The sequence below is a fragment of the Manis javanica genome, chromosome X (genome assembly GCF_040802235.1).
Source record: "Manis javanica isolate MJ-LG chromosome X, MJ_LKY, whole genome shotgun sequence".
NCBI classification, from domain to species: domain Eukaryota; kingdom Metazoa; phylum Chordata; class Mammalia; order Pholidota; family Manidae; genus Manis; species Manis javanica.
The window spans coordinates 112,013,286-112,025,827 of NC_133174.1; the positions used below are offsets into that span (position 1 = coordinate 112,013,286).

Here is a 12,542-nt window from a genome sequence, read left to right on the forward strand (position 1 = left end):
CATCCTTTGTCAGTGCTTTAGCTATCTCTTCATAGCCCAGAGGGAGTTGGGAGAGAATAGCTAATCCAAAACAACTACTGGTACTCTGAAGGGGAGCAAAAGCTGTGATAAAGAATGTAAACAAACATAGATAGCTCAGCTCAGACAGACGCTTTGCAGCTATGTGGACAGCAGTACTGTTCATCCCCAACATGCAAAGTGGGTTGCAGAAAGAACACATCAGTTTAGGGAAGCAAGGCAACTCCCAGGCTATTCCTCAGTCAGAAATGTTATGCCAAATCTGATGTAAGTACAACAAATATTGAAACATCATGAACTCAGTGGACAGAATCTGAAGACATACAAAGAAGAATTGTTTCCAACGCTGATGTGACTACCTCAAAATTCAGGACTCATACATACTCCTCTGCCTGGGAGAGAAAGACACAACTAAATGTAAGTGAGAAATGTAACATCACTGACCAGGTTTCTGTAGAAAGGATAGAGAGCTGCACAAACTTAGTTCAAGTAATGTGCATTCGGTAGGAAGGAAAGGGCATAAACTGGATCTAGACAGTCTCTCCTAACTCTGATAATATTTACAATAAAAAGGAAATGATTAACAGGAGCCTCGGTTGAAGGAAAACAACACATGGAAAGAGTCCTAGGTTAGTTAGAAGGACAAGAAAAACAAAATGGAAACCAGTTAGGAGAAATGCAGGCTAATTATTTAAAATAATATATTTCATTTTTTTGGACTCCGACCTGTAAATACTCGTTCGTTTTATGCACAGAATCTCCATGCCAGTGGGCACTACCAGATGAGATGGAGGCAAGTGAAAAGGTTCATGCAAACTCAGCCTATCTGGGCTTGAATTCTGGCATTGCCACTTAGTAGCTATATGACCTTTGGGGACATTATCTAACCAACTTTTTTTCTTAAAAATTACTTAACCAACTTATTGAAAAATATCAAGTTAAGTCAAAGTATGTGGAATATTCCTCCTGCAAACAGCCCATAAACCCTTTTTGACACACGGATCCTGTCCTTGGTTCTGTATCCTAGGATGGTCTGCGTCTCATTCACCTCCTGGGTTGACCCTACCCAAAAAATTGTACCATACCATGTGTTTAGAGAATACATATGATGTAGGATGTCCTGGTGGGACAATTCTCTAGATTATCCATTTGCAGTAATTTTCAGGCTAACCCAGAAGCTATAGTGAACCAGACAAACCAGAACACAGAGATACAACTCTACCCAAATCAGGAGCTCACCAGGTTAATAGCCTTAATGCAAACCTTGATCTCTGTATTGGGATGTATTTCTTGGGAAGCCATGTGAGATTTCATGATTAAATATACTATGCCTATCAGAAGTGCTAACTACATAAATAACTAAGGAAAGGTTATGGTATATTTTACTTCTTTTATTGCAAACTCTATTTTGTGTAATACTGACTTGTACTTTCCCAGGGAAAAAAATTGAAACCCAGTAATGAACCAACACATTACTTCATACATAGAATTACGACGAAGAGGACCTGCCTTCATTTTCTAGGTACCGTCAGTTCAAGTAATACAAGTTAGTTTAGAAAATGGAAATGAAAATTATGTTGATGGGAAGAATAGGCCCCTTGAATAAACCTTAGAAAATGCCAGAATTCAATCCCTCAACTTCCCCTTCCCCTAGTTTCCTCTGTGGTTACTTCCTGGGCCTCCCCATCCCCTGTTCTCTCCCATTCCTATTTATCTGGTCACTATTTCCTTCTCCCGGGGCCTGCTTTCTAGTATACTGATCTAGTTGGTATAGTTAGATTATGTCTTTAATGTATTGGGTTCTTGAACCTGGGTCAACAATAGTCCTTGCACTAATGACCCACCTCAAGGGGTTCCTACTTAGTTCCTTTATGTCCTAAATACTCAATAGTGTGGCACTGACTGTCAGGAATCCCAAGAATGGAGGGGGCGATACAAGTTGGAGCATTCGAGAAAGAATCCCAAAAGTAATGGAGTTTGAGTCAGACCTTAAAAGATGGATAAGATTTAGATAAGACCATCCAAGTTGGGGAAGACTGTAAGAGAAAGGCTGGACTATGCAGTTTTTATAGGAGACAGGGAGGAATAAAGTACACTGTAGACTTTAAGTCTGATGAATACTTTCTCTAGAAGAGCCGTAATGTGCCTAAAATTGCACTTATAAGAATATTCACAAACTGGGAAGAGTAGCACTTTGTATCATGGGAGAAATAGGGCATAAGGAGAAAAATCTACCTGGTTGTAACTATACTCTTTTCTAGCTGGCCCTATGAAATCAAGGTTTCTTTTTAATCTTGTGCCTATTTAGGATATTCAGTCTTGGCTCACCATTGACCTTATCTTCCCTTATGATTATTTTAACATACATAATTAGTAATGCAGGCAACTCTTGATTATTTGTATCACTGGAGAAGAGAAGAGGGTGAATATAAAACCCAATAAAAGTCAATGTAGCAATCATTTTCATTTGCCTTGAGAACTCAAAGGTATACCATTCCAGGTTTGCTTCTAGATGAATGACTTTGCTAGGTTGTTCCTTTACCTTAACAGTATTCCTTCATATATTAAATACACAGAAAATGAAATATCTTTCTTCTTTTTTTAGTGATAATGATGATCATCTTCCAGATACAAGTGCTAAAATGACAGAAGGTTGGATTGATATTTTTTCTTAATTTATATTAGATAGTATTTAAAAGGAGACTTTTAAACCTGTTCATTGATGAGTTTTCCTGTTATCAAACCTGAAGTTAATATTGAGTTTTTTAGGTGACTCACCACTAATAAGATTTCATCAGTAATTTTGGTATAAAGTATGTGGTGTGATATTGTAAGTTTATGATTATCGTACTCCTGTGGGAAATATCCAGGAAATAAGAATTTGTCACTTCTGTATGTGGACTATGCTTCTAGGATTTAGCCATCTCTTTTAAGATTGTATGCCTGCTTCTAGCTTAGCCCTAGTGAAATCCAGAAAAAAGCTTTCAAAGCTAAAAATTAAACCTAAGTATATTTGCTTATGTTAAAACCTGGCTAGAGTGGACCCCACTTTATTTTTTGTCTCTTTTAATACTGACTCATTAAAATATCTATGAGTTGAGTTTTGGTCTTCGGTTCTTTTAAGCCTCAAAGGATCACTGTGGTTCAAACAATGACAGCACTGGCCTAGAGGTAGGAGTGTCATGTTTTCTGAAAAGGTGGCTTGAAACTCAAACTACAGGGCTGGAATTGACCTTGATTATTTCAAGCCTGCAGTCTACTCAAAAAGTTACTCAAGAAAGCTATCCTCTATTTATTCATTAGAAGGTGAACCACAGAGTAGAGGTAATTTGCCAGTATTACATGAACAGGTCATAGTCAGATGTTATATAACTGGTGTGTTTCCAGCAGAAAGGATTCATCAGGAAAGTGGAATGAGGTGGGATTAGAGAGATAGCTGGGGGCCAGATCACGTTAGGGCCTATTGTAGACCATAGAAAGGAATGTGGATTACTTTTCTGGTTGCAGTAGGAAGCCTATGAAGGATTTTAAGCAGAGACGTGACAATCTAATTTATGAATTTAAAAAAAATCACTCTGGCTGTTGTTTGAAGAATGAGCTCAGTAGGGATAGCTTTAAAGCAGGGAGACTAGTTAGGAGGCTTCCACAATAATCTAGCCAATAAATAATGGTGGCTTGGACTAGCGGGTTAGCAGTGTAGATGGTAAGAAGTGAACAAATTCAGGTTGTATTTTGAATGTAGAATCAGTAGGACCTGCTAATGGACTAGATGTTGGGAGTGAAGAAAATAGAAAAGTCAAGGATGATTCCTACAATTTTGGCTTGAGCAACCAAGTAGTGCCATTTAGTGTGACAGGGAGAGGAACAAAGGTGGGGAGGGGAGGGGGAACAAGAATTCTGTTTGGGCTGTGTGAGACTGAGAGGCCATTAGACATTTCAGTGGAGAAATCTTATAAGTAGTTGGATAGTTAAGTCCAGAATTCATGAGGAGGTCAGGGTTAGTGATACAAATTTATAGTTTCACAGAATAGACAATAAATTGTCAACTTGATTCTGATTATCTGGAGCTCTGAAATACCTGGAATTTTTCTGTGCCCTCTTCATCAAAATAGCTTCCTAGATATATCCAGAAGGGTTGCTATGCATTTAGCTTAGACACTTAAAAACTGATAATGGAATGATGGCCCTGCTAAAGCCAAATGGTCCCAGTCGTCAAAAACATCAGTTCAAATATGTGCAGTATACAAGATGTCCTCAGGTAGCAAAGTACATACAGACACTTTAGAACAACTAGCAACTGATAAAAAAAATTTAGGGGATATTCTGGTTAACCAGTGCCATCAGATAATTCAACTAAAAGGGATCTCCCTCATGTTCAAAGTAACTGAGGTTTTACTACATTTTTTCTAGAACCCTTGGCCCAAAGGGTAATCCAGAGAAAGTCCTCTCACCTTGGTCCTTTTTCATTATGCACGTACAAAATGTATGTCAAACACATTCACATTATTCCATTTGGTCCTCCTGTGAGAAAATACTCACATCCCCATTGTACATATGAAGAGACAGAGTCAGAGAAGTTAGGAGTAACTTGCCAGTGTTCACTGGGCTCTAAATAGTGAAGCTAAGACCCGAACAGTTTTTCTGAGTCCAAGCAAATCCAGTGCTCTTTTTACTCTTAGCTGCCTTCTGTGAGTCTTCTTGAAACTTCTCTCTTGGTACCATTTCAACCTCTTTAGGCCAAATTTCAATCACTGATATCTCCTGGAACTCAGGGTAATGCCTCAGCCCACTCCTGATTTGCACAGGAAGTAACTGTTTCCCAAGACCAGCTCCTTCCTTCCTAGCATTCCTTTAGCTGGCAGCCTCATTTGAATTTTTTTAAATCTACAAACAAAGAGCTATAGAGGTCATTTTACACATGAGCAAAGAGGCCCACAGTTTGAATAGTTATGCAAACATGCATAGCTAGTTGGAGAGCCTGCCTCTCCTGGTGCTCTGGCCAGTGCTCCTTCCACCATGTCACACTCCACTTTCCCATTTTCTGAGTAGAGTCAAGACCTGTGCCCAGAACTGTAGGGATCTCACCTCTTTCAACTTTTTCTGTTTGCCTGATTTCTATGATTCCTCAATGAAATTACTGAGATTATTTTTGTGCCAAAGTTTGTAGTTTGTATATGTCTCAGAAATAACTGCTTTCCAATTTTGTGTTTGGATCACAGAAAGCATTGATCCAGATTTGGAGAATGCAAGCAGCATTGAGGTAAATATTTTGTAGTGGCCCGTCACTGTGAGCCAGTGAAATACTGATAGAAATAAGGGGCTGCCTGTGTGGTGTGCTTTGAGGGGCATCAGGAAGCGTTCTGACCTTGTTCACACCTTCCCACACCCAAATCTCTCCCAGCTGGTAACAGCTCCTGGTGCCTGAAAACCCCTTCATCAAAATCCTCATGTTTGGATTAAGCATTGTCCTTGTGTAGGTGCACAGAGTAAGCCACAGAGCAGCAACCTTAGCACCCTAGGACAATACCACTCGTTAATTCCTGTAGCCTCTGGAGGAAAGCTGGACACGGGGAGTCAGAGTACACTCCCAGGAAGACCCAGGAAAAGGAACTGGTGGGGGGCAGAGATGCTTCAAAGAGGAAGGGGCACTGCTTGAGGGAAATGAGTGTTGATTCCAACTACTTCCTAATGTCCCTGAGACCGACCCTTTACAGGCAGTTTTCTAAAAGAATGGCCAGCTCCTCAATGTGATCTCAGGAAATTCCCCTCCCTTAAGGCCCTCTTGGGAAGTCTCTATGGACGGCCAAAGCTATAAATGCTCCTGGATCTGCCTGTTTTTGTACCACCTTTGCTTTCTTCTTCATTCACTTTAAGCCTCCCCCAGGATACACACAGACACACACACAGCCCATCAATTTGCAGACACCTTTTATTTTTCAGTATTATCTATTTGACAACTTTAAGCTTCACATAGAGACCATGGTTTCCAAATAAAATATTAAGAGAAAAGGTAGAATCTCCAGTTTGGAAACCTGTCAGGCTTTTCCTTTTGCCAAGCTGATTCCCTGACATACCTGGATTCTTTTGGTGATTTTCCTCCTCATTTGCTGAGGTTTTTTTCATTGTAAAACTACTTAAAGGTATGATTCACTAAGACATTAAGCATCCCTTATTGAGTAGCACAGAAATCCCTGCTTACATTCAGCTCCAGGGAATAGTAGTCTCTGTATACATGAATACATATAGTCTCCAGTGTCAGATACAGAAAAAGAAGCCTTCACATTTCCCATAATGCCAAACTTTACCATACACTACAGGGCCCACTTACTGTGCCTCTAACATGCCAACCATGCTCCCACCTCAGGGCCTCTGCACTTGCTTTTCCTCTGCCGGGAACACTCATATACCCAGATAGCTGTGTGAGTCTTACTGCCCTACTGCCTTCTGATCTTTGCTTAAAAGTCACCTCTCTGTGAGGCCTTTGCTGACCACCCCGTGTAAAATAGAAATACACAAGCACATATACACTATCCCCCTTATCTTGCTTTATTTTTCTGCATAGCACTTAAGTCACCATTCAATCATTCATTCATTCAAAAATTTTTATCAAGTTCCTACTATGTGCCAGGTACTGGAGATTCAACAGTAAACAAAGGAGACAAATATTCCTGCCTTCATCTTCTGGTAGACTATATAGTCACTTGACTATATGCTTCATAATGGCAAGAGCTTTGTCTGTTTTGTTCCTAACTCTACGCCCAGCACCTAACAAGATCTGAAATATAGTAGATACCCAACAAACATTTGTCCAAAGAACAGCCTTAGCCATCAGAGCCAAATTCAGTCTCCACATCAGGAGTTCCCAGCTCCTTTGTCCAAGAGTCTGATATACAGCCGTATTTGGGAACTACTATAAAGAGCAGAGGTTCTCAACCCTGGCTGTACTTTGGAGTCACCTGAACAACTTAGCAATTAGACCAGCACTTGCCCCACCCACATTCAGGGATTTCTGTTAAATTGGGATGGGGCCCAGCATCCCCATTTTTAATATTTCTCCAGATGGTTCTATTGTGCATTCAATGTTAGAAACAAGTTTTAGATTGTCCTTGTCCTAGTTTATCACTTCTAGTATCCTATTTTGCAATCTCTTAATCCATAAAATGCCTCAAATCCTCTTAGAAGAATTAGAATCAAACTTTTACTATAATACTCTGCTCTCCACACCATCAACATAAAACAGACTTCTCTCGTCTCACATGCATTTATACCTTACTTCATTGATTTGTCACTTCCTTTTTAACTGCCCTCACCATGGGGTAGCTACCCTGTAGCCCAGCCACCTTCCTGAGCCTCTTTTCGAGCCTACTTTCTCAGATCATGTTGCTTCTGCATTTCAGGAGGAGAGCAAAGCCAGCATCTGACCCACTATCCCTGCCCTACCACCTCCATGTTACTGCCACCCCACACCCACTACTTACTTGCTCCAGACCTCACAATTATTAAGAATTATTTTAAAAGAGATTGGGGTAGTAAAATGAACCTTGCCTCCTTCTACCCACCATCTCCCCTTAAGACCTCGCCATCATTATCTTCTCTTAGAGAAGGATCTAAAATGTTTTATTGATTCCAAGGATCAGGAGGGCGGGGGCTGGCATGGCTGACATATATTGCAACCTGGGACACGTGAGCCCTTCAAATTACTCTTCAGGGGCAGCCTACATCCAAGTCTGGGGCCAGTCCTGGGTATCATAATTGGCAAGAAATATGAGAAGTCCTGCCTAGGAACAGCTAAAGTCCCAGAGAATGACTGAGACTGCAAAGCCTTGAGATTACTGTATATGATGCCAACGTGGTGGTGCTCTGTCCCTTGAGGGTTTCTAGGTATTTCCAGTGTTCACTGTCCAACAAAGGGCAAAGACTTAAGCTAATATTTCACCTTTACCTTGGCAGTTTGTTACCCTCTGTCAACATGAAAGTGCACTGACCAGCCTGTATTCTTCAAATGATGACATTTCAGGTACAGCATGTTTATCATTTTATAATAAAGCTCTCAACTATGTCATTTTTTTTTGCAGTTGCCCAGTTAATTTTTTTTTCTTGGTATCATTAATCTACAATTACATGAAGAACATTATGTTTACTAGGCTCCCCCCTTCACCAATTTCCCCCACATACCCCTTCACAGTCACTGTCCATCTGCATAGTAAGATGCTGTAAAATCACTACTTGTCTTCGCTGTGTTGCACAGCCCTCCCCGTATCCCTCACTCACTATACATGCTAATCGTAATGCCCTCTTGCTTTTTCCCCACCCTTATCCCTCCTTTCCCTCCCATCCTCCCCAGTCCCTTTCCCTTTGGTAACTATTAGTCCATTCTTGAGTTCTGTGATTCTGCTGCTGTTATGTTCCTTCAGTTTTCCTTTGTTCTTATACTCCACAGATGAGTGAAATCATTTGGTACTTGTCTTTCTCCACCTGGCTTATTTCACTGAGCATAATACCCTCTAGATTTATCCATGTTGTTGCAAATGGTAGGATTTGTTTTCTTCTTATGGACGAATAATATTCCATTGTGTGTATGTACCACCTCTTCTTTATCCATTCATCTACTGATAGACACTTAGGTTGCTTCCATTTCTTGGCTATTGTAAATAGTGCTTCAATAAACATAGGGGTGCATCTGTCTTTTTCAAACTGGAGTGCTGCATTCTTAGGGTAAATTCCTAGAAGTGGAATTCCTGGGTCAAATGGTATTTCTATTTTGAGCATTCTGAGGAACCTCCATACGGCTTTCCACAATGGTTGAACTAATTTACATTCCCACCAGCAGTGTAGGAGGGTTCCCCTTTCTTCACAACCTCACCAACATTTGTTGTTGTTTGTCTTTTTGATGATGGCCATCCTTACTGGTGTGAGGTGATATCTCATTGTGGTTTTAATTTGCATTTCTCTGATGATTAGCGATGTGGAACATCTTTTCATGTGCCTGTTGGCCATCTGGATTTCTTCTTTAGACAACTGTCTATTCAGCTCCTGCCCATTTTTTAATTGGATTATTTGCTTTTTGTTTGTTGAGGCGCATGAGCTCTTTATATATTTTGGATGTCAATCCTTTATCGGATCTGTCATTTATGAATATGTTCTCCCATACTGTAGGATGCCTTTTTGTTCTATTGATGGTGTCCTTTGCTGTACAGAAGCTTTTCAGCTTGATATAGTCCCACTTGTTCATTTTTGCCTTTGTTTCCCTTGCCCAGGGAGATATGTTCATGAAGAAGTCACTCATGTTTATGTCCATGAGATTTTTGCCTATGTTTTTTTCTAAGAGTTTTATGGTTTCATGACTTACATTTAGGTCTTTGATCCATTTGGAGTTTACTTTTGTGTATGGGGTTAGACAGTGATCCAGTTTCATTCTCTTACATGTAGCTGTCCAGTTTTGCCAGCACCATCTGTTGAAGAGACTGTCATTTCCCCATTGTATGTCCATGGCTCCTTTATCGTATATTAATTGGCCATATATGTTTGGGTTAATGTCTGGAGTCTCTGTTCTGTTCCACTGGTCTGTGGCTCTGCTCTTGTGCTAGTATCAAATTGTCTTGATTATTTTGGCTTTGTAGTAGAGCTTGAAGTTGGGTAGCGAGATCCCCCCCACTTTATTCTTCCTTCTCAGGATTGCTTTGGCTATTCGGGGTCTTTGACGGTTCCATATGAATTTTTGAACTATTTGTTCCAGTTCATTGAAGAATGCTGTTGGTAATTTGATAGGGATTGCATCGAATCTGTATATTGCTTTGGGCAGGATGGCCATTTTGACGATATTAATTCTTCCTAGCCAGGAGCATGGAATGAGTTTCCATTTGTTAGTGACCTCTTTAATTTCTCTGAAGAGTGTCTGGTAGTCTTCACTTCCTTGGTTAGGTTTTTTCATAGGTATTTTATTCTTTTTGATGCTATTGTGAATGGAATTGTTTTCCTGATTTCTCTTTCTATTAGTTCATTGTTAGTGTATAGGAAAGCTACAGATTTCTGTGTGTTAATTTTGTATCCTGCAACTTTGCTGAATTCCAATATTAGTTCTAGTAGTTTTGCAGTGGAGTCTTTAGGGTTTTTTATCTACAATATCATGTCATCTTACCATTCGCAACAACATGGATGGAGCTAGAGGGTATTATGCTCAGTGAAATAAGCCAAGCGGAGAAGGACAAGTACCAAGTGATTTCACTCATATATGGAGTATAAGAACAAAGGAAAACTGAAGGAACAAAACAGCAGCAGAATCACAGAACCCAAGAATGGACTAATAGTTACCAAAGGGAAAGGGACTGGGGACAATGGGTGGGAAGGGAGGGATAAGGGTGGGGAAAAAGAGGGCATTACGATTAGCATGTATAGTGTGTGGGGGGCACGGGGAGGGCTGCGCAACACAGAGAAGACAAGTAGTGATTTTACAGCATCTTACTACGCAGATGGACAGTAACTCTGAAGGGGTATGTGGGGGGGACTTGCTGAAGGGGGGAACCTAGTAAACATAATGTTCTTTCTGTAATTGTAGATTAATGATACCAAAATTTAAAAAAATATCATGTCATCTGCAAATAGTGACAGTTTGACTTCTTTGCCAATCTGGTTTCCTTGTATTTCTTTGTTTTGTCTGATTGCCGTGGTTAGGACCTCCAGTACCACACTGAATAATAGTGGGGAGAGTGGGCATCCCTGTCTTGTTCCTGATCTCAAAGGAAAAGGTTTCAGCCTCTCGCTGTTCAGTATGATGTTAGCTGTGGGTTTATCATATATGGCCTTTATTATGTTGAGGTACTTGCCCTCTATGCCCATTTTGTTGAGAGTTTTTATCATGAATGGATGTTGAATTTTATCAAATGCTTTTTCAGCATCTATGGAGATGATCATGTGGTTTTTGTCTTTCTTTTTGTTGATGTGGTGGATGATGTTGATGGATTTTCGAATGTTGTGCCATCCTTGCATCCCTGCAATGAATCCCACTTGGTCATGGTGTATGATCCTCTTGATGTATTTTTGAATTTGGTTTGCTAATATTTTGTTGAGTATTTTTGCATCTACGTTCATCAGGGATATTGGTCTGTAGTTTTCTATTTTGGTGGGGTCTTTGCCTGGTTTTGGTATTTAGGGTGATGTTGGCTTCATAGAATGAGTTTGGGAGTATTCCCTCCTCTTCTATTTTTTGGAAAACTTTAAGGAGAATGGGTCTTATGTCTTCCCTGTATGTCTGATAAAATTCTGAGGTAAATCCATCTGGCCCAGGGGTTTTGTTCTTGGGTAGTTTTTTGATTACCGATTCAATTTCTTTGCTGGTAATTGGTCTGTTTAGATTTTCTGTTTCTTTCTGGGTCAGTCTTGGAAGGTTGTATTTTTCTAGGAAGTTGTCCATTTCTACTATGTTTTCCAGCTTGTTAGCATATAGGTTTTCATAGTATTCTCTAATAATTCTTTGTATTTCTGTGGGGTCCGTCATAATTTTTCCTTTCTCGTTTCTGATTCTGTTGATGTGTGTTGACTCTCTTTTTCTCTTAATAAGTCTAGCTAGAGGCTTATCTATTTTGTTTATTTTCTCAAAGAACCAGCTCTTGGTTTCATTGATTTTTTTATTGTTTTATTCTTCTCGATTTCATTTATTTTTTTCTCTGATCTTTATTATGTCCCTCCGTCTGCTGACCTTAGGCCTCAATTGTTCTTCTTTTTCCAATTTCGATAATTGTGACATTAGACTTTTCATTTGGGATTGTTCTTTCTTCTTTAAATATGCCTGGATTGCTATATACTTTCCTCTTAAGATTGCTTTTGCTGCGTCCCACAGAGGTTGGGGCTTTGTTCAACTATGTCATTTTGAATATGGAAGTTTTGATTATTCATCCCCCTGCAGTGTGGCTCCTGCCTTGCAGCTCCCCACCCACCACCAATATGGGTGTGAAATAATATTACGTGTGTAGCTTGTGATTTGTACCTTATTATGCAGTTCTCTGACTTGAGCCCCACTGCAAAGGGGTTACAGATACTGGAAGCAACATCATTAGGCTATGTACCAAGCATTCAGCTAAGTGATGCTCTCACATCCACCCTGTGAAGCATCATCTCCATTACACTGTCAAGGAAACAGAGTCACTGAAGAGAAATGGCTTTCTACATTGTGCTCCCTCTGCAAGTCTTAAAGTCCTATTTTACAGATGAGAAAATGGAGGCAAATGATCAGCTTCAGGTTGCACAGCCAGCAAGTAGCACAGCCAGGGCTCAAGCCTCATAGATCTTGTGGCTTCCATCCCACATTCTTTCTTCTTGTCAGCAAGTGGGTGCTATACCTAGTTGCCACTGCATCTCAAAATTGGGAGGTTACCAAGGACAGCCTGCAAAGTCCAGTGGCAAGCACAGAGGATCCCATCTAGGTTTTCAACTGCATGTCCAATAGAACAGTAAAATCACATTCTTCTGTACCTTCAGTTTGACAGGGACACCTCCCAATCCTTACATTCTGCACATTACAGGAACTC

The 12,542-nt window shown here is 40.2% G+C and overlaps 1 protein-coding gene across 7 annotated transcripts in view; it reads left to right on the forward strand.

Annotated features, from left to right (window-relative positions):
• Positions 1-12,542, forward strand: part of LOC118972139 (fibrous sheath-interacting protein 2-like) — a 53,048-nt gene that overhangs the window by 33,677 nt on the left and 6,829 nt on the right. For 4 of the 7 annotated variants that reach the window (XR_012127276.1, XR_012127275.1, XR_012127274.1 and 1 more), the window contains 4 exons: positions 1,456-1,540; positions 2,624-2,670; positions 5,238-5,278; positions 7,969-8,035. Coding sequence is in view for 3 of the 7 variants with exons in the window: in XM_073227428.1 (XP_073083529.1) it covers positions 2,624-2,670; positions 5,238-5,278; positions 7,969-8,035 (155 nt within the window). In the remaining 4 variants the exon portion in view is untranslated. The remainder of the gene's footprint in view (positions 1-1,455; positions 1,541-2,623; positions 2,671-5,237; positions 5,279-7,968; positions 8,036-12,542) is intronic. The other 3 variants (XM_073227428.1, XM_073227426.1, XM_073227427.1) reach the window with 1 other exon arrangement.